The 22,441-nt window shown below is 42.5% G+C and overlaps 1 protein-coding gene across 1 annotated transcript; it reads left to right on the top strand.

Moving 5' to 3' along the window:
* Positions 1-14,502: 14,502 nt before the first annotated feature.
* Positions 14,503-20,537, top strand: LOC310876051 (prostasin-like; the record flags this gene model as incomplete). Its single annotated transcript, XM_083789498.1, has 5 exons — positions 14,503-14,618; positions 16,281-16,573; positions 19,359-19,513; positions 19,692-19,927; positions 20,522-20,537. 5 exons carry the CDS (start codon positions 14,503-14,505, stop codon positions 20,535-20,537), a joined length of 816 nt encoding a protein of 271 aa, XP_083645624.1.
* Between the last annotated feature and the right edge of the window lie 1,904 nt (positions 20,538-22,441).

The following is a 22,441-nucleotide window of genomic DNA, read 5'->3' as shown; positions in this document are numbered from 1 at the left end:
TACATCCCTACAATCTTCCGCCGTAGTCTGAAAACCCACCTTTTCAGACTCCATCATGGCCCATAGCACTTACCCTACCCCCTTAGATAGCGTTTATGTAGACTTAGATAGCATTTGATACAGACTTATAGCATGTTATTTATGTAGACTTAGATAGCATTTGATACAGACTTATAGCATGTTATGTAGACAGCACTAATTGCATTGTATGTACATAGTCATAGCACGTCATAGTACATACTGTATGTATAGCATAGTATAGTATATAGTTTCATTATATAGCTATTCCACTGTTACGTTCTTAGCTTAAGCATGTTTCATGATAAATGCTTATGTGATGTATTCCCATGCTTTTTTGTTCTTGCTTAATGTAAATCGCTCTGGATTAAGAGCGTCTGCTAAATGCCTAAATTGAAAATTGTATCCCAGAGGCAAATATTGTACTTTTTACTTAATTTACTTAATTATATGAAAACATTAGCTACAAGTTACTTTGTAGATTTTGATTAGAATTACAAAACACATACATTAACCACTTCAACCCTACAGTATACATTTTGGCAATTTGAAAATAGCAAATCTACAAGATCACACTGCGTCACATCGCGACACATTGTGAGCTTCTATTTTCAAAAGATTCTTATTCTTATTTGAAAACTTTATACATTTTGATATCAATACGTTTGTACCTTTGTACCTATACTCAAGATATTTGAACTTGAACTAGAATATTTCTACATCTGCAGTAGTGATACTTTTGCTAAAGTTAAAAAACAAGAATGAAACTGCCAGGTAAAAGAAGCATATACTCTCCATTGTGCATCTGTCCCCCGTTTTCTTTTTTACTGCCGTGTTGCAGGCTGGCTCTGGGTTAACACTTCCGCGTTGCGAATACCTTTTCCACCACTGGAAATAATATCCTGTTCAGTGAGCAATTGGCCCTGTAGCTAGATGGTGGTGGTGGTGGTGGTGGTGACAACTTCACTTGATAGCTTTTCCCTTTCCAAGCACCCAGGAATATCTATTTTGGCCAGTCTGCAACGTGAACAGCACACAAAGCAGCGCTTTGCCGCTCTGACAAAATGGCCAATTAAAGCTGGAGCTTCTGCCTGGAATGAGACCTCCATTTATGTTTTCTCTTTCTCTTGCAATACAAAAAATATGTAAAAATTTAAGATTGGTGGCATGGGAAATGTTATGAAACATTATTTTCGGAGGCAATTTAACACATTTTGCTTGAAGAAGGTCAGTAGACCGAAAGCTTGCAAAAAAATAAACCGATTGTGCACAGATTGAGTGTGCGGAGCTTCCCTTTATTTTCCCTCATATTCTTTTTTTTCAACACATTTTGCTTGCAAATTGCTTTGTTTTGGGCTAATGTTTGTCTTTGTAAAGATATTGACCGGTGGGAGTCGATAAACAACCTAAGAATGGGTATATAGCTCGCATTTTGGAACAAATCCCATGTTCTGCACACAGTTATGGAGGCCCATTTTCTTCCCTATCTAAATACAGGGTATGCACGGGACATCATCATCATACCCGGAAGTTAGGCGGGAACGCGTACTGTAAACAACTACTTTCTGGCCTTACATACAAACAGCAAAGTCCTATCTGATTGCATTAAACTCACTTTGCCACTCGATTTAATTGCCACTCACGTTAGTCAGTCAGTCAGTCAGTCAGTCAGTCAGTCAGTCAGTCAGTGTCTCTCTCTCTCTCTCTCTCTCTCTCTCTATGGATCATTCAGGCCGACCCAATCATATTAACCTTTTCTCAGACTCACATCACTCCCCGTGCTCTGCTTAGGAAGATGCATAGGCTAGCTGTCTCTGAAAATAGTCCCCTCCTCACCGCACAACACTCCCACACATGCCCACACGCCCCCCCCCCCCCACCCACACACACACACACACATGACACACACACACACACACACACACACGCCCATGACTGGTGACTGCATGGTCGGCCCATAGACACTTAAACGCAGATACCTCAGTAGCTGCTGCTATTCATTGCAGCGATACATCACCATTATTTCGTGGGTCTCTCCACAATGGAAATAATCACTCGACCAATTTTCACACAGTTTAGAAATGTCAGACGTCACGTGTAGTATAGTTACAGGACTATCTCATCATTACAGGCCGTCTTGGTCAAGGCCAGGGGTCACCATCATGTCCTACAGAGGTCACTAGGGGTCACCAACATGTCCTACAGAGGTCACTAGGGGTCACCAACATGTCCTACAGAGGTCAGGGGTCACCAACAGGGGTCATGTGTCCGTGGCAAAGACTTGGTCTTGTCCGTGGCACATTTTTGATTTTATGGTTTTACACACCATTATAATGTTCTCATTTTGAACACCCACTTACTGAATGTCAAGTCTCCACGCTTTCTTCAGAATATGTATGACACTTATAATATTACGCAGGGCTGCCAAGTCTCACCCTTTGAGTGTGACAGTCACGGAATTTAACCCTTTACCACGCACCACGCCACACATGCCATTCCACATGCACGCATTATTTTCCATTTTCACTACATTATAAATAACAATTTTCTCTGCGGCTCCGCCACGTAATAACGCGCTCCCATGTGTGCGTCCTCACAAACGGCAAAATAGCCGATCTGCATGAGATCATGCTGCGCTGTTATATGCAGTAGAGGGTAACCAGTGGACTACCATCAACCAAATCGTCAGCAGGGTCCCTGACTGTGACGCATGGAAATGAGCCATGCAGAGTTTAACATCGCTTCGAAATATTTTTCATGGAAGACAATATAGCCCCCACAAGTTACAACAAGTGAGTAAGTGACTATCTCTCTTCTATACTGGTGTGGTGTCTCTTGCGTGATATGAGGAACGGTGCCACGTAGCCCGTGCACATTATAGGGACAAAGTCATGTGTGTGTGTGTGTGTGTGTGTGTGTGTGTGTGTGTGTGTGTGTCAAGTGAAGGGGGAGGGGCCGCATCGCGACTTGTTTCTGTTCAGAGAGGGAGAGAGAGAGAGAGAGAGAGAGAGAGAGAGAGCCCACAGATGACGTGTGGGCATGGGGAAATCATGGAATGGTTTGAACTAAGAAAATGTAAAAAAAAAAGGCATTTTCCCACATTCCAGTTTTCTGACTTTTTATTTCACAACCTATTCCCCAATTTCCACTGAGATTATGGGGTGAATGAATGTGGTCAGACCAGGGGGGCAGTCAGACAGATATTTTGTGAAGCCACTAAGGAAATCGGGACTTCCTGAAAGTTCATATAATGGCCTGTTGTGGCGCTGTCATTGGGGTTACTTCACCTAGACTGTATTACCTTAATAAACATGGTCATGAATACTTTCTGCTTCCAGTCTCTAGTTTAAAGTCTCATTTCTCATGTCATAATATTATTTTTGAAAAATTATGGTCACATTTATTAAATAAAATGACCATAAAGTTGCGTATGTTCTGAGGGACGTGGCTACCGTTACAGTCTATGATCGGGAGCCACCCCCCGTTCGAGTCAAAATAAAAACCAACGAAGAAGAAGGGGGGAAGTCCCGCCTCGTTGTCTGGGCCAGCCAATGGTCAGCTGGGCCCAAACGGATCTAGAAAGATGGCGATTTACAATTCAAGGTCTGACAGGCTTCATATCTTACGTCCATATCAGACCCGGATAATGCTTTGTCCATATTTTTTTACAGTCTATGGGCCAGACGACCATGATCTTCTCTTTCTGTCATAGTGACATTGTCCTGCATCAGATCATGTCCAAATCAGGTTCTCCAATCTCCAGTAGCCTTTTCAGTTTTTTGAAGATTTTTTGAGTGGTGCAACCACTCCCTTACGGAGCTATGTGTGTGGCTGGCTGGGTCTGAGCACTGTGTGTGGCTTTCAGTACAGTACAGTACAGTACAGTACAGTACAGTACAGTACAGTACAGTACAGTACAGTACAGTACAGTACAGTACAGTACAGTACAGTACAGTACAGACTCAACTACAATTATTTGAACATAAATGTAACATACACATGTGGACCAGGTGACCAGGCATCTAAAATGACAGCGAGGCGAGCGGGCAAAACTAATTTTTATTGGCTTTCCATAATGTTGTTTGGTTGTATTCCGGTTATTCATGTCGTAAAATGGGTGCGTTTCTAGAATATTCAGAGCGTGTTCTGTTCTATTCTGAGAGTGTTATTTAAATGACGGTCTGTTTCAGCCGTGACATTAATCAAAGCTCCGACCCAATTTACACTAGGACTGGCTTTATCACTTGATATATGCCCCGTTGACGTGGGCGAACGGCAAAACGTACGCTCGGATTTAAGGCAGAATATACAGTACACTCCATTGATAAATGAAGCCCATTATGTCCAGACATGCACATGTAGGAATAAATACAGAGCTGTGGGTCTATTTTTTACACTCACCCTCTGAGTTTAATGGATATGGCTTCCTTTGATGTATTTCATTGCTATGTCATTACTGCCCCTTTAATGGCTGCTCAGTCAACTCCATGGCATGAACAGGGAATCCTCTATCAGGCTCAATCATTCCTTTCCTGTGTTTATGTGTTTACTACAAAGGGACAGAAGTATAAGAATCCATACACACTGCTGCGTCTCTCTGCCGCGTGCATGCAGACACGCACACCCATTCTCCCTGCAGCGCGCAGGCACGCAGACTTGGGGCTCCATTTTCGTCACCGCTAAACCCCTTATCCCTAAACTTCTTTGACTTTTTACTATTTTGCTGAACATTTTTGAATAGTTCAACTAGCCAATCTACATTGACATGTTGTGAGCTTGTAGACTGGCCATTTTAACGATTCAAAAATGTTTTGCAAAATAGTAAATAAAGGCAAAGAAGTTTAGGGATAAGGGGTTTAGCGGTGACGAAAATGGAGCCCACAGTATCTCTGCCGCGTGCATGCAGGCACACACACCCAGTCTCCCTGCCGCACGCACGCACGCACGCACACACAGTCTCTCTGCCGTGCGCATGCAGGCACGCACGTTCAGTCTCTCATCCCCTAGCTGGGCCACAGAAGTAATTTCTCTACTACAGAATAACATCGGGCCATCATAGATACTCGTTTGTCAGGGAGGTGGTTCTGTATCATTTACGATAGTAAGTCACTGGCGAAAATGTTATACATAAATGAAATCTCGCTTCATGTCCATTAAACGGCCGTGCTCTTTTTTCAGATTTTGGAACACAGTTCTGATATGCTGCAAACAATTCTACGGGAGGGGGGGGGGGGGGTGTAAAAAATATGTCAGACAGATGATCTACAAGCTCAGAGTCACTCACAACGCAGCTTGTAGACGCGGTGCATGCCTGTACAGGTCTGTTCACACTGAGCACTCTAACCATTGTTAGAGTTAATGGTGTATTTCAACCATCAAACTATTGCTCTTGTGAGAACTAGACCATATGGTCCTCACAATGTCACAACGCACGCGCGCACACACACAAACACACACGCACACACGCACACACACAGTAAAACTGGAGGCTTATAAACAGAACAGATTGGATGAGGCTTCACTCCAGTGACTTGCAGTTACAGTAGTACTAACGGCTGCAGACTGACACAGCTCTGGGGTGCTTTAAAAGGTCACAACCCTGACGTTGTGCGTCAGTAGCATGCATGTGCGTTAGTGCGTGTGTGTGCGTGCGTGTTCGTGCGTGCGGGTGCAAGCCCAATAAAATGTGTATGTGCATGCACTAGGGACTCATTTCAGTGCAAGAACAAACAAACTGACATCAATATTGATTTGGGGCTTGCGACCGCAAAGTCACGGGTTTACTTTTTTATTCCGTGAATAACTGCACAACAGTTCTAAGTACAATTTTGAGGTATGTGTACCTGAGTATTTCCGATTTCCAATACTTTCCACTACCACTACATCTCGGCAAATACTGTAGCCTACTTTTACTCCACTTAAAGTATTTGAAAACTTTAGTTACAGTTACTTAATTTAAATTAAATTAACGCTAATAGGCTTGAAACGGTTAAATGAAAAGGATATTTAGTTTTTCCTTGGTGATGTTTAGACTCATACTTTGTGTACATGACTGAATAAACTCCATGCCCACTCTGCTGCGTGTGTTGGTGTGTGTCAAATATTAGGAAGCAATTAAATGCTAGATTTGAGTCAGCAGATGTCAGTTCTATTAAAGCAACCTTAAGGAACAAGAGGAGCGGAAGAATGCAGAACACTGGCGGGGAAAAAACAGTAGGCCTAATACACAAAAACATTTAGAGCATTTCACAATGACCACGCAAAAAAAAGCACTGGGAGGTGGGAATACACTACACAAGGATTAACTAGACAGAGGTGAACTAACCGATATATATAGTCAACACAGAGATAGGATAATACTAAAAGGACACGTGTGGGGAAAAAAAAGCTAGTTACTGGACTGGTGACAGCAGCAACAGAGGAAAACCAGAATTAACACACTCAAACATAACTACAAAATAAAGGTACACAAGTGTAATGCAATCTATAACTAAAATTTAAAGGGAAGACAGAAGACACATTACTCAACAGTAGAGTCAAACCCTGACTATAACTAAGAAACGAGGAACACAACATAATAGGCAACAACAGAAAACACAACAAGACACGGATTATGACACAAATGTTATACCATCTGGTGCACAAGAGCTACTCTACCTTTACTCATAACTTTTGAAGTACACACATTATGCATTAGATATTATCGTTTGTTATTTTTTCCCCTTGTGATCACCCTAACTAACTAATAGGAGCAAGTTAGGGGAGCAGTCAGGGGTTTATAGCGTCTCGCCTCAGAGACACTTCGACAAACCGGATTTAGCCTTTGAGGCACTCTGGTAGAGTGAATTCCAATGGAATCACCTGGAAACAGAGATTAGGTCCAGGAGATGCTTAAACGGTTATTTAAGACATAAAGCTATAGGAAATACTTATTAATACAGTGGTTGCAAAGGTATGAATTGATTGCCTTAGTCCCGTGGTGAGAGTTCAGGTCTGGTTTTAGTGAATATTAAGTAGTTCCGGTCATTTGTTCATAATAAATAAATGAATCCACAAAACAAACATAATTTGTAGGCTATTGTTGACCTATTTCTACCATACATATAGAGCAACTTTTGTTCAACTTTTACCCCTCCAGTATCACTACGCCAGCAGTAGCACAAAACCATGTCCATGTGATACTGCAGGTGCTTCTTCATTTTCCAAAAGTGATTATTTTTTTAATGTGTCAAAGCTAAACATGTAAGCAATCGAACAGAGGGTACTACTGTACTACAGTACAGCAAGCCACAGCACTTCACATTCTTTAGTTGAGTGAATTATTTCACTTGGGTGAATTATAAATCCTGCCATACTTGTTTGAACAGGATTTACAGGTGCAATTACGGCACCAGTGTGTCCGTAAACCTTTACCAAGGTTTTGAACCGGCTCTCTGAGAGAGAGATAGAGAGAGCTCTCTCTCTCTCTCTGTTCCAGGGGCAGATCTGGACATCAGTGTGAGACATTTATGCATAATATATTACATTATATTATATTATTTTATTTTATTATATTATGCATATAATATGTACTCACTTCTAATCTATGTGTCCTGCTGGAAGGTCCTGGTGGATATGGCAGCAGATTTATCTCAAGAATGTCCCGATACATGGCTCCATACATGAAGTCTGCCAGTACCACAAGATCAGAATCAACCCCATACCATGATGTCTCCACCTCCAAACATCACTGTTGTCATAGCGTGATCCGGGTGATGTCCAGTGCCATTTCTATTTTGCTGGAGAACATGGTGTGCATGTACTGTGTAGTATGACAGCCAAAAGTTAAATGTTGGTCTCCCAGTATATAGCAATAGCACAGGCTTGTCCATATGTTGTTGAGCAAAAAATGGCACCTGGCACCAAACATTTTCAGATGGGGGGGTCCGTTCCGTGGCCAAATACATTTTAGTTTAGGGTGGGTCCTTGACATGAAAACGTTTGAGCACCACTCATAACATATATATTTTTTCTTCAGAAAACTGTTTTAGAAGACCTTTGTAGAATCGGTCTTAATGGGCTCATGGCTTATAGCTGCAAAGATACTGCCTTTGTGGAGACTGACATTCCTTTGTAGGCCTACAAAGATAAACCAGTCCCTTGCCTTGACTTGTAGTGCTCTCGGGAGGTTCCCTCGTCAGGAAGTGCCCCTCCAGCTGAATCAAGTTCCCTTGATTAGGGTATGCTGGGTATAAAAACAGCACTCACCCTCCTTGTGCAGAAACAGGAAACAGACACCATACCATGGTTGCCGTCATGCCATTGTGTTACCTGTTATTTTGTTTGTACAGTTATATTTATATTATTGCATTGCATCGTGTATATGTTTGTGTGACATGTGGATTTCATTAATATGGACATTTAAAAGGAATTACAGCGTGACTGTCAAAAAGGACATTTCATTATACAACCATGGTGTTTATAAATTATTGTGTTAAAAGGTGTTTTGTTTGTGTGGTTTCATTTATAGTTTTTCACGGTGGGGTAAATAAAGAGCCTGTGCATCAGTTGAAGATAGTTTAGGAGCAGTTTATTTATCATTTATTTGTGGTGGTACTTACTGTACATTTGTAGGTTGCGGTTTCCATACGGACAGAGCAGGGCTGCACAAGGCAATCGAGTCTAGATCGGCATAGACTCGCTCGAGGGCTTTATAAGCCACATCCACTGCAAGACTGCTTGGTCCGACGGCACTTAACCGTTTCTCTGCGGGAACGGGACATTTACGTGGTTCGATTCCCAGTGCTCCGATGCGGGAAAGGGAGATTTACGTTTACTGTATGTTTTTATTGATAACTTTCAATCGCCTTTCTACACACCCGAGCACTTTACCTGCTAGCACTGGATGGTAGCACAACACTCCGATCACGTGATCACAAAAAAAAAAGAAAAAGATGCCTCTTCCCCCTCCCTTCCTGAAAACTCAGGACGGGAGGGGTCAAATGCTCACTATCACACAATGGCGGCCCCCATTGCGAGCGTAGCTACTAGCTAGCCCTTAGCCAGATCACATTTCATGACATCCGATCGTATCTAGCTAGGCAGAGCTGTTTCTCACTCCCCCCCCTGCATGTCTCAGGGGAGGGAGGGCCCCTATTTGCTCGCGAGGAGGCGTCTTTGTGTAGACTCTGTTTCTGTCGGAAACATGCTCGGAGTCTCAGACTTGTTCCTATAATGGACACAGCACGGATCTAACGTATGGTCTCCCTTCCTTCATTAATTGCAGAGGGACGAAACGGTTATTTTGTTATGATGATGTCTTTACAAGACGCACGCGCCACTGTTCTGACTTTACAAGTCAGCAACAACAACCTCGGCGAGCCAAGTTGGAACGATACACAGCGACAGATGGATAAATAATGACAATGGATAAATAATGGATGGATAAATAATGACAATGCGTCTTCGCATCGTTCCATCTGCCCGCCGGGGGTCTTGATCCGTCATCATCATAATCTTCATAAAAAATAAACAAAACAGTAGTAACGTAGACCCAATATGTTCCATCAATCCCATATATGCTCATTCTTTAGCTCATACAAAAGCCATTTAGTCACAGACATTGACAGGCAGATATACAAATGAACACAAATTATATCCTATACATACCATACACCGAATGAAAGCCCTCAATGTCTACTTTTCGGAGGAAAACAATATACATCCCATGTACAGTTTCACACCCCTGTGAAGTGAGCAGTGCAACTGTTGCACTGCTCACTTCACAGGGGTGTGATTTTTATTATTATTACAGTATTAGTTTTTTTCTTATGAAAGCAGAGTCTTCTGTTTCATACGGTATATAGTATGTACATGTCACTATAGGCCTTATTTTGTGAATAATAGTTGTTCAGGTCCATGCCTTCTCTAAACTTCTCTCTGGTGGCCGCAAACTGCATTCAATAAACATGGGATCAATGTGTATATTGTTTTCCTCCGAAAAGTAGACATTGAGGGCTTTCATTCGGTGTATGGTATGTATAGGATATAATTTGTGTTCATATAAAAAAACTGAACTGAAATGTCTGTCAACTTTGACCTTCCATATCTCTGTTGTTTTTTCAAGCGAGCAGAGTGCAGGAAAAAGCAGGTGTTAGAAAAAAGTCAATATCTCAATATCTCTTTTTTTTAAATTGAAGTGGACAAGTTGGGCTTTCTTTTGATGTATGCGGTGTGATTCTCGCTATAAGAGAACAGTTTGCTATGGGCCCCGAAACAGTTCCTTCGTCCAATGTTAATCCCTTAGCATAGCCCAAGACAGCCAAGCAGAATAGTCTAGCAGCAGGAGTGTTAATATGGCGCAGCCTTGCGTGAACGCGCATACCGAGTGCATACCGCAACAGTGTTTGGCAGGCAATTTTCATCCATGTTTGACATACCACTGGGTTCCTTCTGCAGCAAGGTCACATGACTCCAGTGTGTGTGTGTGTGTGTGTGTGTGTGTGTGTGTGTGTGTGTGTGTGTGTGGCCCGTGGTTGGCACTTAAACTTAAACTCTTTGAGGTGACCACCGCTCCGGTGGTGAGCTGACCACCGGAGCTGAAATAACGTTGAGCGGTGGTGAGTAAAAACAGAGAGAAGGGCTGGAGCGATGGCGGTGGTTTGCTCTTCACCGCGGCTCGTGACCTCATGTTGTAGTTCGGTAGTCACCTAACCACCGAAAATCCAGACTATGTATGAGCCTTAAGCCGGGCCGGGGTGCGTGCCATGAAAAGGGTAATGGCGGTTTTATGGTGTTATTTAAACTCCGTTGTAAGTGTTATGGGCTGGCTGTTTTTCTGTTGTGTTTCAGTTTTTTTCTCCTTTTCCCTATATGGTCTGGCATGGGCTGTGACGTGCTAGAACCTACCTCCTGTGGAACTGCACACTTTGGGGTCTTCTCATCAAGCCCAGCTGATAAAAACCCTGGCGCTTCACTCCAGCCCTTGCCAGTTTGTCAGTAGTGACATTATGTGATTATTTGCCATAATCGTATTAAAAAATATGTTCGGCCTAATAACAAGACTGAGCGTTGGGGCCTTGGGGGGTGCATCAGCTATAGGTCAGGATGTAACAGGGGGTGCACGGCCAAAAAGGTTTGGGGACCGCTGATGTTACCGTACGGAATCAATCATATTTTACATGAAGGGAGCTTGTAGATCGGCTATTTTCAAAAGTGTTGCCTAGCTCAATCTTATATATTTTTTATTTGACAATTTGGCCAATGTTTGACCAGTTTTCATAGTATGTAGGTCAGTACGGCTCCCTCAGGCCACGTGAGACGGTTTCTTCAGAGAACTATTCCGGTAACACACTGTATACATTAAAGCAATGGCCTACACAACTTAATTGCACAAATAAGTCTAAAGTTGCTCTGTTTCAGTGCGTTATGATGCGTGTATGGTCGCACAACCAGTTTGGCAGCCACGGAGATTACAGCACATTCTTAGCCAAATTGAAGTCGCTTGAGGATAAGAATGCATTCTGCTATAACAGCCACAACCACAACAGTGCAATGCAGTACAACCAGCCCTGACCTTTTGAAATGTGCCATTATAAAGTTAAAACCCCTCCGAGGGAGTGACCAAACTGTGAACTGTGTGGACGGAGTTAAGCAGAAGTATTTAAGGGTGATGACCACCTGCAGCCAACACAAAGAAAAAATGGCCATCCATAGGCTATGCCTGTTGGTCGCCCTGCTGTTCAAAGGTAAAGCTAAGCAGCTTTTTTTTTAATTAATCTTGTTCTAAACTGATCATTTTGATTCCTCCGTCCTCCTGTGTGTGTGTGTGTGTGTGTGTGTGTGTGTGTGTGTGTGTGTGTGTGTGTGTGTGTGTGTGTGTGCGCGCGTGCGCGCGCGCGTGCATATTCTATTTGATAACTGCATGTATGTATGTACGTATGCATACTGTACATACAAGTTGCATTATGTGCAGGTCTGCCTTATTAGAAGCGTACTGCTATATCCATTGGCTAAAGACACTGAAACTGTATTTTACCAATAATCAATGGCACCATATGTATTATTGTGAGCTGCATTGATATAGCAGAATATATATTTTTTCTAGCTGTCTGTACTATAGCCTGAAATACTTTGGTGCATTCTTTTTCAGGCATAATGTTCTGAGCCCATTAAACTGTTTTTTATTTTAAAGAACAAAGCAGATGAAGGAGATTCATAGAGTTTTGGTTTCTGCAGGTCGTTTCCTGTGACAATTTCACAGTAATTGGACTTAAATATTCTTCAAATGCATTTGAAGAGTTAATAGATTTAGATGCCTTCTGTATCATTTTGGCACCTTCCTAAAACATTGACCTACTACATCAAGTCATTTTTTATATCTTGTGTTACATAACTGAACAGCGTCATTTGTATGTCAATAGTCATACAGTGAGCAGTGACCTACAGTAGGCCTACCTTCAGTAACACTTCTTTGCATATTTGCTTTAATTGTGAAGACACTGCAGTCAGAGTCACTCACACATGAATGCAAATGCATATACTACATGCATGACTCACACGTACAAGCACATATATACTGTATGATGCACATGTAAATGCTCCATATCAAACTGTGCTGTGTATTCATAGTCTTCATTACAAATGTCTTTGCTTTGAATTTCAGGCTGTTCCTCACAATCGTCTGCGTCTGGTAAGCATCCAGGTTTATCTGCACTGTTTGTCTTGAAGTTCATTCAATCATCCTGCGGCCACATCATTGTATTTAATCATTAAGTTTCCTAAAGAGCTCAGCTAGACAGTGTGAGGAATAAGGATATAGCATTGCTTATTATCATCACTGTCAGGCAGAAACCATAATCTCCATATTCCATCTTTTTGTGACAATCAATCCCTTTCAATTAATTTCTTCCCAATGTAGTTATACCAATTAGTTCCTCTCCCACACACATTTCGGTGTTGTCACTGTTGTTGTATCTTACTGGCTCACCTGCCAGTGAGGAGCCATGCACCACCAGGAGGACGTTTAGCCCTCCTCCCACCCAACACTCCCCTTTGACAGGTAGCCTGGGCACCATTTCATTTCGGTATATGATCCGGGAGGGAGCGGATGATATGGTTACGTCATGTTGTAGTATTGTTTTGTAGTCGACTCGCCAGACAGGAACAACAGGCGGCGGCAACTTCCTTTTCCCTCTCAATAAAAGCTACAGGCTACGAGAGCTTTTATTGAGAGGGAGAATTAAGGAAGTTGTCACCGCCTGTTGTTCCTGTCTGGCGACTACAAAACAATACTACAACATGACGTAACCATTATCATCCGCTCAAGCCCGGATCATACGGACTTTTGAAACAGAGACCAGGCTTTCCTCCGAGGGGGTGGAAAGCCTGGTGAGGCGAGGTTATTTGACAGGTGCCGCCCCAGCCCGTAGGAGTACATGCAATATATATTATCACCGACATACTAACAATCCGACAGGCATTACTCCGACACCCTACCCAAAACCCAACCATAAACCTAACCTCACAGGATTAGTTAGTTTTAACCTGCCACGCATGTCGGGAGCCACGGGTTAGGTTTAACCTGCCACGGGTTAGTTTAAACCAGCAATGCATGTCGGGCGTGACGGTGTTATTGGACCAATGCCTGTCGGACTGTTAGAAGTATGTCTAACCAACGCATGCACCCGCCCGCCCGGCTTGTGCTTGTGTAGACGCCCGATAAAGCCGGTTGCACCGCGGTGTATTCAAACCCACAACCTCTGCGGTGGTGGGCATGCAGGGACATCACCACTGTGCCACCCGAGTGCATTTATAGATCCTCTGCAATCTTACAGGCGTATGCAAAGGCTAAACTTTTTTTTTTAAATAATTTTTATCCCACGATTTTGTAACGCATTTTTCAACCCTGTGTCAATTCTCTAATGTGATCCTGGGCTCTACACACCCTCCGCCAACCTAGACCCCATTATATGGGGGACATGGGGAGAGCAACGGACTTGAACTCATGCTTCCTTCATGCCTGAGTGTCAAAGTTGCTCCTTTATACCTGGCACGCGTGGAAGGAACATGTTATTCCAACCAGTTCCTTTCCCCTCCATCAGGCCCCCCGGCTGGCCAGCTGGGGGAGGCAGTTTAGATACCAGGATTACTGCATGTTTTTTGTGAGGGTACCTACCCTAGCAAAGGCTAAACTTATGTAACTTATAGCATTGTATGTAGACATAGCACTCTAGTGTATACTCATAGTTCCATTGTACAGATATTCTACTGTTAGAAATAGTCGTCCAGGATCACAAGCAAGTTAAGAATCTAACACCTGTCTATGTATTTGATGTGTTAGTGTTGTTGCCTACTGTAAATCACTCTGGATCTGCTAAATGCCTAATTTGTAAATTGTTTAGGAATCTTGATCATCTTCAGTATACATATAATGAATGTGTTGTTTTGTTAGTGTGCGGCCAGGCTCGATGCAATGATGCCAGAATAGTTGGGGTTCACGACGCCATGCCTGGCAGCTGGCCTTGGCAGGCCAGTATACACCACACCGCTCTGGGCCATTTCTGTGGAGGTTCCCTCATCAACAGAGAATGGGTGCTGTCCGCTGCCCACTGCTTCCCAAGGTGAATGAATATAGTGAATATAGTGTCTGTATTAGTGGTACAATAGTTAACCCATTTAGGCCTGACCTCGAAATAAATTTAAAATAAATCTAAATCCTCCAGTTTTCTGAAATAAATATTTTCACGTCAATAGCAGACCTACAAGCTTGTAGCGCGCCACTCAGGGGCGCGCTATGAGCTTGTAGATCTGCTATTTTTCAATAGCTAAATTATAACAATGTTTAAAACACCAAAAGGCGTTCCCGCCCAAAATGGGTAAAACAAATTAATTCAATATATAATTGATGACGATCAGAACGATTTCTTATTCATTTATTTATTTTCCTTTTTTCATATAATGCAATTAAATAATTAATATCAACGCCATATTTTGAGCATGTCCTTAAAGTAAAAAAAGTAAATAATAAAAATTGTAAAAATAGCTGATCTATTAGCTCACAACGCATTTCATCATTATGAACTTATAGACGCCGTGCGTGTGTGCACTGCATGCGTACGTGAGCGTATTCCTGTGTAAATGTTTTTAAATGACCGGAATGCTTCTCGGTGCAGCCGTTTCGAATGCCATCAATGCATGTTTAATTAGAGCGTGGAATGCTCTCAGTAGCCGTCTACTGACCTACATGTACCATGACCTACCATGGCTACTGTTTTGACGTTGTCAACTGACTACGTGAGTACGTGGTGGGTTAAAACTGATATGAGGTTAGGGGACTTACATGGCTTGGTTAAAACTGATATGAGGTTAGAGGACTTACGTAGCTGGTTAAGACTGAGGTTAGGGGCCCAGGCCGTAGCGTAACGGTCTGGGCACCGGACTGGTAATCCAGTCGCAGTGTGCCGCGGGTTCGACTCCCAGACCCGACACGGCCTTTACTGCATGTCATCCCCCCATCTCTCTCCCGTTTCCTGTCAGCCTACTGTCTGTCCCTTCAAAAATCAATAAAAGGCGTAAGCCGCAAAAAAAATATCTTAAAAAAAAAAAAAAAGACTGAGGTTAGGGTTAGATTTAGTGTTAGGGTTAGTAACGCGCATCGTCGCTGTCATGCAGTAGCCGTGATCAAAATGCAGCTTCCTGAATTTCTCCAAAACGTCACAATATAATGTTTTACGCTGGAGACGGTTGCGGTATAGGTCAGTAGACGTGTATACTGTATGCAGCATTCAATGCTCTGATTAAACGTCAATTTGTCCCCTTCAATGCACTGATGGCATTCGAATCCGCTCAACGTGTATTTGTTCATCACAATGGAAACTACAAGCCCTAAGGGCTTTTTGTGTTATCCTTTTGGTTTTTTTTGATTGATTGATTTATTTTATTAGACAATAACAAATGCAAAACAGTACATGGTACAGTCAAAGCACATTTATCCAAAAGGATAGCACCGAAAAAAGACCTTGCGGTCCTGTTTCCATTCGGGTCCCATGCATTCATTCACAACACAATGATGACAGTAATCGAGATACCTCAAAAACATGAAAACTATTTACCAAAAAATCTAAATACAAATAAATCACTCGGAGGGAGGTATATAGGGAGGTTGGGCAGTCATCTTCTCTCCTTGGTATCATATGGTATCATATAATTACCTGTACTATTTGCAGACTACTAATAAAGTATTCGATCAATCAATCAAACCCCCTCCCCACTCTCTCTTTCAGAGACCTAGAACATCTACTGCCCAGTGTGACCGTCTTCCTGGGTCGCCAGGCCCAGGGCCTAGTGAACCCCAGCGAGGTGAACCGTACCGTCACACAGATCGTCCGCCATCCCGACTTCGATCCGCTAGCGGGTCGCGACCGCGACATCGCCCTGCTGAAGCTCTCCAGCCCCGTCGCCTTCACCGATTACATCCGCCCGGTCTGTCTGGCGGCGACTAACAGCACCTTCCACAATGGAACCATGGGTTGGGCGACTGGCTGGGGGATGACGCACGATGTCAACGGCGACATTGGTGAGTATGAAACATATCTGGAACAGTGTTGGTGCTCCACCGGTTCGAATGCTATATATCAATGGCACTGAACAGGGGCAAAATCAGATTAAGGGTGCGTTCGGAAATGCGCCCTGAACGCACTGGTGTGATCTCTTGTCGTTTGTTTATTCAGTGCACTCGGTGCGTTGTCGTTCGAAAATCCAGTGCGCTGCGCACCGGCTGTGCCGAGTGCCCGCACTGAGCGACCCTTCCCTGAAGCTGGGGTTGTTTCCGAACGCACCCATAATCAGATCATTGAAGGCTCTCAGTAGCCGTCGACTGACCTAACAAGATCTCAGTAGCCGCATTCTGTAATCACAGCTACTGTTTTGACAGCGACGGAGTGAAATTACTGCCGCCTAAACTGAAACTGCGAGGAAAAAAAACACACCTGTGTGATGTGAGGGGCGCTAATATATTAAAGTCTAACTCATGTTGATTAGGTGGTACCAACACAAACCATTAACAATAAAAGAGACAATATGACGTAATGAGGCACATTATGACGTAATGTAATGTGAAGACAAACATTAAGCCTGTATATAGGAGGGGCTATAGCGCCCCTCAAAAATGTGATATTGTCTTACGTGGCCGGTTAAGACAGGTTAAGCGACTTACGTGTCCAGTTAAGACTGTGGTTAGGTGTCTGGTTTAAGGACTTCTGTGTTTTGTACCATACAATTGTTATGTATAAGTACAGAACAAAGAATGTAGAAGGGAATTCCAACCGCGCCTCTAGCCTACGGCAGGCCTGTCTGGTGCATCTCAGAGGCAGGACAGGTTACAGCAGAAAAGGAGGCACTGTAGCAGCTCAGACAATTTAGGCCCTTTTTAATAACAGGGTGCAAGTTAAAAAGAAGTGACGTCTCAATGTCTCAGTTACATCTTCGTCAGGTCATGTCGGACCTGACGAAGATGTAACTGAAACATCGAAACGTTGTCACTTTTTACTTGCACCCTGCTATTAAACTAAGGGCCTAATCTGAGCTGCTCCAGGTTACTGGAGGTCAAAAGCAGTGGCGTGCACAGATAGACACTAGGGGGTGCTAGAGCACCCCCTGCCCTTTTCCCTCTGGACAAATGTGCCCTTTTTTTGTACAGTGTACACTGTACAGCATGTGGACCATGGTGACATTGATCAATTATGGATAAAAAAGCTTCTACTATATTATTTAGGCCCCAAAATCTATAAATCTCACACTATTAAGGCCGGTTCCACGCGCTGCACAAGGTACCCTTTTTTTCTCACTTGAGCACCTGCCCCTCTAAATGTTTCAAATGTTTCAAGTGTGATTACCTTTGATGGGATTAGGCATGTTTACCTACACCCATTGGTGTCAAACCCATTACTGCCAATATCAGACCATCAGACTGATTTCTAATCTGGCTCTTTGTGTTTATGCTATTGCCCTAATTGAGAGCAATTTGGAGGTTAGGATCCAAAGGCTTTTTAAAGGTTGATTTGGTTCCTCCACTGATTTCCATTTGAATTATTATTTGTATTGTTCAGGCCTTGTGGAAATGTGGTGTTTAATTTTATTATCCACTGCTTCTCGTTACATGTGTGTTCAAATTCTGTCCAGATTTGATTGGATTAGAATCCACAAACTTCCAAGGCACTAATTCCATGTACAGTATCATGAAATGCTGTAGGCTATTAGTGCTGAATTAGTAATGTTGTTTCTTATCTATGTTGGTTTAGTCTATCTGCTATTGTTTTTCTAGTTTCACCCACATATTGAAGGTGCAGGCACTTGTTACATGTAATTATATAAACACAGTTACTAGTATTACTATTAGCCTCGTCGCTGTCAAAACAGTAGCCATGATCAACTCACAGAATGCATCCTGAGATCTTGGTAGGTCAGTAGACGGCTACTGAGACCATTCAATGGTCTGATTAAAAGTGATTTTGTCCCTTTTCAGTGCATTTTTATGTTTTTTTTGTGGCTTTCGCCTTTATTTTATATGGAGGGACAGACAGTAGGCTGACAGGAAAGTGGGGAGAGAGACATGCAGTGAAGGCCGTCGGGATTGGGAGTCGAACCCGCGGCACACTGCCAGACTGGATTACCAGCCAAGGTGCCTGGACCACTGAGCCATGGCCCAGGCCCGGGTGATACATTTTGACAGCAATCTTTTGACCAGGTCATTGGTCAGTAGGAGAATCCTTGAGTCTCTCCGCCGGTAATTTAATTATTGGCTCAAGACAAAAACAAAAAGAATCTCCATGAATTCAAGGCTTCGTGGGGTGTGTAATTGATAGAAAATAAGTCATTTATCGGGTGAACTATACTCTATTTAGCTCCATTGCGATGATTCCTTGGCCTAGTGGTACAGTATGTACCCTAACCCCTTAGATAGCATTTCTGTTGGCTTAGATAGCATTTGACACAGACTTATAGCATGTTATGTAGACAGCACTATAATTGTATTGTATATAGTCATAGCACGCCATAGTACATATGTATAGCATAGTAGTGAAGATGTATAGTTTATTATGTATAGTGTATGTATAGTTTCATCATATAGATATTCCACTGTTACCTTCTTAGCTTACGCATGTTTCATGATAAATGCTTTTATGTGATGTATTCCCATGCTTTTGTTCTTGCTTAAATGTAAGTCGCTCTGGATTAAGAGCGTCTGCTAAATGCCTAAATTGTAAATTGTATGTGGTCTTTCGTTGTGGAAGACCAGGGTTTAAATTGCGGGTATAGTCATGCAAATTACTCCTTGGCTTTTTTTATGTATTCCATTCTAGTTCCCCTACCCTCTCCCGGGATGCTTCAGGAGGTTGATGTGCCATTCGTGGGAAACAACCAGTGTGGCTGCGACTATGACAATACAGACTCAGAGTTCTCTGACATCACAGACAACATGCTTTGTGCTGGCCGTGGAGGGAAGGGCGCGTGTCAGGTGACAGATGCTATACTCTTTCTATATGTCTATTTCAGGACTTCTCAAAATGGATGCTGACGCAAGTCCAGGGCTGCTGCAGAATGCTTTGATATATTATTTGCAATTTACAATATCACTTAAGTTTAACCACTTGGACCTCTATACATAGTTAAATGTATAACTATCTCTTCCTCAGGGAGATTCTGGCGGGCCACTGGTGACGTTGCACCAATCGGAAAACGGTACAATAGACTCCTGGGTCCTGTCTGGGGTTGCGAGCTTCAGTGCAGAGGGCTGTGGCGAGCTCGACCTCCCAGGAGTCTATACTCGCGTTTCTCGTTTCCATAGCGTGATCAAGTCGATCATCACCGATGACCCACCAGGCTTCATCACGTTTACCTCCCCCGGCCCCGACACCGATGAGGACTTTGAGTGTCCTCCACCACCAACACCACCACCCCCACCACGAACAACACCACCCCCAACAACAACACCACCCCCAACACCACCACCACGCGTTACACCATGTGAGAGTCTATTTTGTGGCGGGCCGAACACCATCCATTTCTCCTACTTCACTTATGTCTTGACTCTCGCATTGATGCTCTACAGCATGGCTGATTTTGCAAATTAAAACACATTCCCCGCCGATGACGTTAATTTACGTCAAAGTAATCCAAGGGTCTGTCGCAAACTAGACTATGCACGCACCTCATGGTACCATAGCACCAGGCTACTGCTTGACCTTCCATCTAGAACTCATTTAACCACTCCTCAGTTTGCTAGGGTGGGATGACTCCGAAGAGTACAAGAACTTGCAATGGGCCCGGTCTACAAGATACACTACACCTCATTGACACTCATGTACCTGTCTAACCACGCAGAGGGAGCTCCACAAATCACGCTCAACCCAGATTTGGCACGAACAAGGGTTTAAATTTGTTCTCCTGCTATATGCCACATGCAACAATGTGGAATGCCCTGAAGTGTGAATAACTAATGTCTTTCGAATCCGTGCACTTACAGCTGGCTGCCTCGGTGAAGTCAACCCCCCCCCCCCCCCCCACCCCCCTTAAACTGGTTACTGGAGATTATTTAACTTGTTTATAATTATGTTTTTGCATCTGTCTAACATTAAATGTTTTCGATTGAGTGCAAAAGAAGGACCCCAATGGAAACAAGCCAATAGACTTTTAACAGACCTGTGATTGTCCATGCAAACTGTAAAATAAAAAAGTGTTAAATAAAAATAAATCTGGAAACCTCTATTACATTGATTCTTACAGATTTGATATTGAGTTTCTAACTTTGTTTGATAGCAGAATATAATACTGCGGTTGCCATAGTATTGTACTGTACATTACATGAAACACAAGTAAATGCCAATGTGTAGAAATAATGTTTATCCAATCCAACTTTATTTATACATAATACAATACGTAATAAAAAATACGTAATAATAATGCAATACAATTAAATAGGAATACAAAATGAATCATGGTTTAAAAGCCAAGGAATACAAATTTGTTTTTAAGATGTGTTTTAAAAACAGGTAGTGTTGGACACGGATAAAAAAAAGTTAGATCTTTAACAGCAAGGCACCAGACTCTTTAGTACAGTTCAACAATGTTAAACTTCACAACTGGAATAAACACCACAGACAAAAGAAAAATATATAAGATGCTAGGTTTGTGATTGATAGCAGTATATAGAACTGCTGTTTCCATATGCTATTATATTCTATAGTAAATGATCAGTACAAATGTTTAGTTAGATGGCATGCACTTGCAATTGGAATTTTTTGTATAGTTTTGCAAAATAATACACATGCATCTAAAAGGTTTTTTTTTGTACTGTAATGCAGCACACTAAAATAGGCCTACTAATTTCATGATGCAGCATATTCATCATTGCCATAGTAGGCTATTACAATATTCAAGATCTCCATTACCTTTTGTCACAGCCCACATGGTCAGCATGCACCAAACACTGTTTGCTATAGGCTAATGCTAGATAAGCTACGTTGTTAATCAGAGTATTTACATCTTGACGCAGTTTAATACATTGTAACATTAATGTCATATTCATTTAATTTCATTATAACAGCCTGCCCTGACCTGGGCTCCAACTTCCACTCCCTGATGATGTCTCCAAACTATGTCAAACATGCAATAGCTACACAAAGATATCTTGCACTTTATGTCCATAAACATAACTATCAAGAAAAACACAGCTCATTATATACCTGAAGGTGCATTCAAACCTGAAGATGTATATTTGTTTCCAGTCGCCTCAATTGCTTCACTTTGGTCAAGGTACAGATCATTCAAGATCTGTACCTCTCTTCCCCCTCCCTTGAGTGGTGGATTATATTATTACTATAGAATTGATATAGCAGATATAAAAAGTACACAGTAATTTAACTTTAATTGGGAGTGTAACCAAATCGACCCATTTTGTATCTCGAAACACCTATCAAGCTGGAAAACACCAAAGACGGCTCAGTTGAATATATTTTACATAATTCCTGCTACTATATGATTTATGAGCAGCAAAACCTTTTCCGATGACTTTGCAAAGGGATTGTATATTGTTTTTTCCACATTTGCAGAGTCCCGGTGGTTAGCTCGTTCGCGCCGCACCCGCCCGTCTAACATCTCGACTTTGCATTTATTTTATTCATTAGAAACTCATTTTACGGGCCTTGCGCTCAGCAAAGTAATTTACGACGCTGCTCACATCCAAAGTCCTCGATCTACTGTTCTCAATAGAGCTTGTTTTTCATAAAAATCCCCCGTAGACATGTTATGAGCTACTTTCTGTCCAAAATATTCCAAGAGTGACATTCCGAGCCAGCCATTTTGTATTTTTGCAACGTGCCGTAAAACAAGATGTGAGGGGGAGCGCTTGTTTAATAGAAGGCTGTGCGTGATGGGGCGTCGCACT

Source organism: Protomyctophum parallelum, assembly GCF_964188405.1.
Source record: "Protomyctophum parallelum genome assembly, chromosome: 18".
Lineage (NCBI taxonomy): Eukaryota > Metazoa > Chordata > Actinopteri > Myctophiformes > Myctophidae > Protomyctophum > Protomyctophum parallelum.
This window is presented reverse-complemented; position numbering and strand designations above follow the sequence as displayed.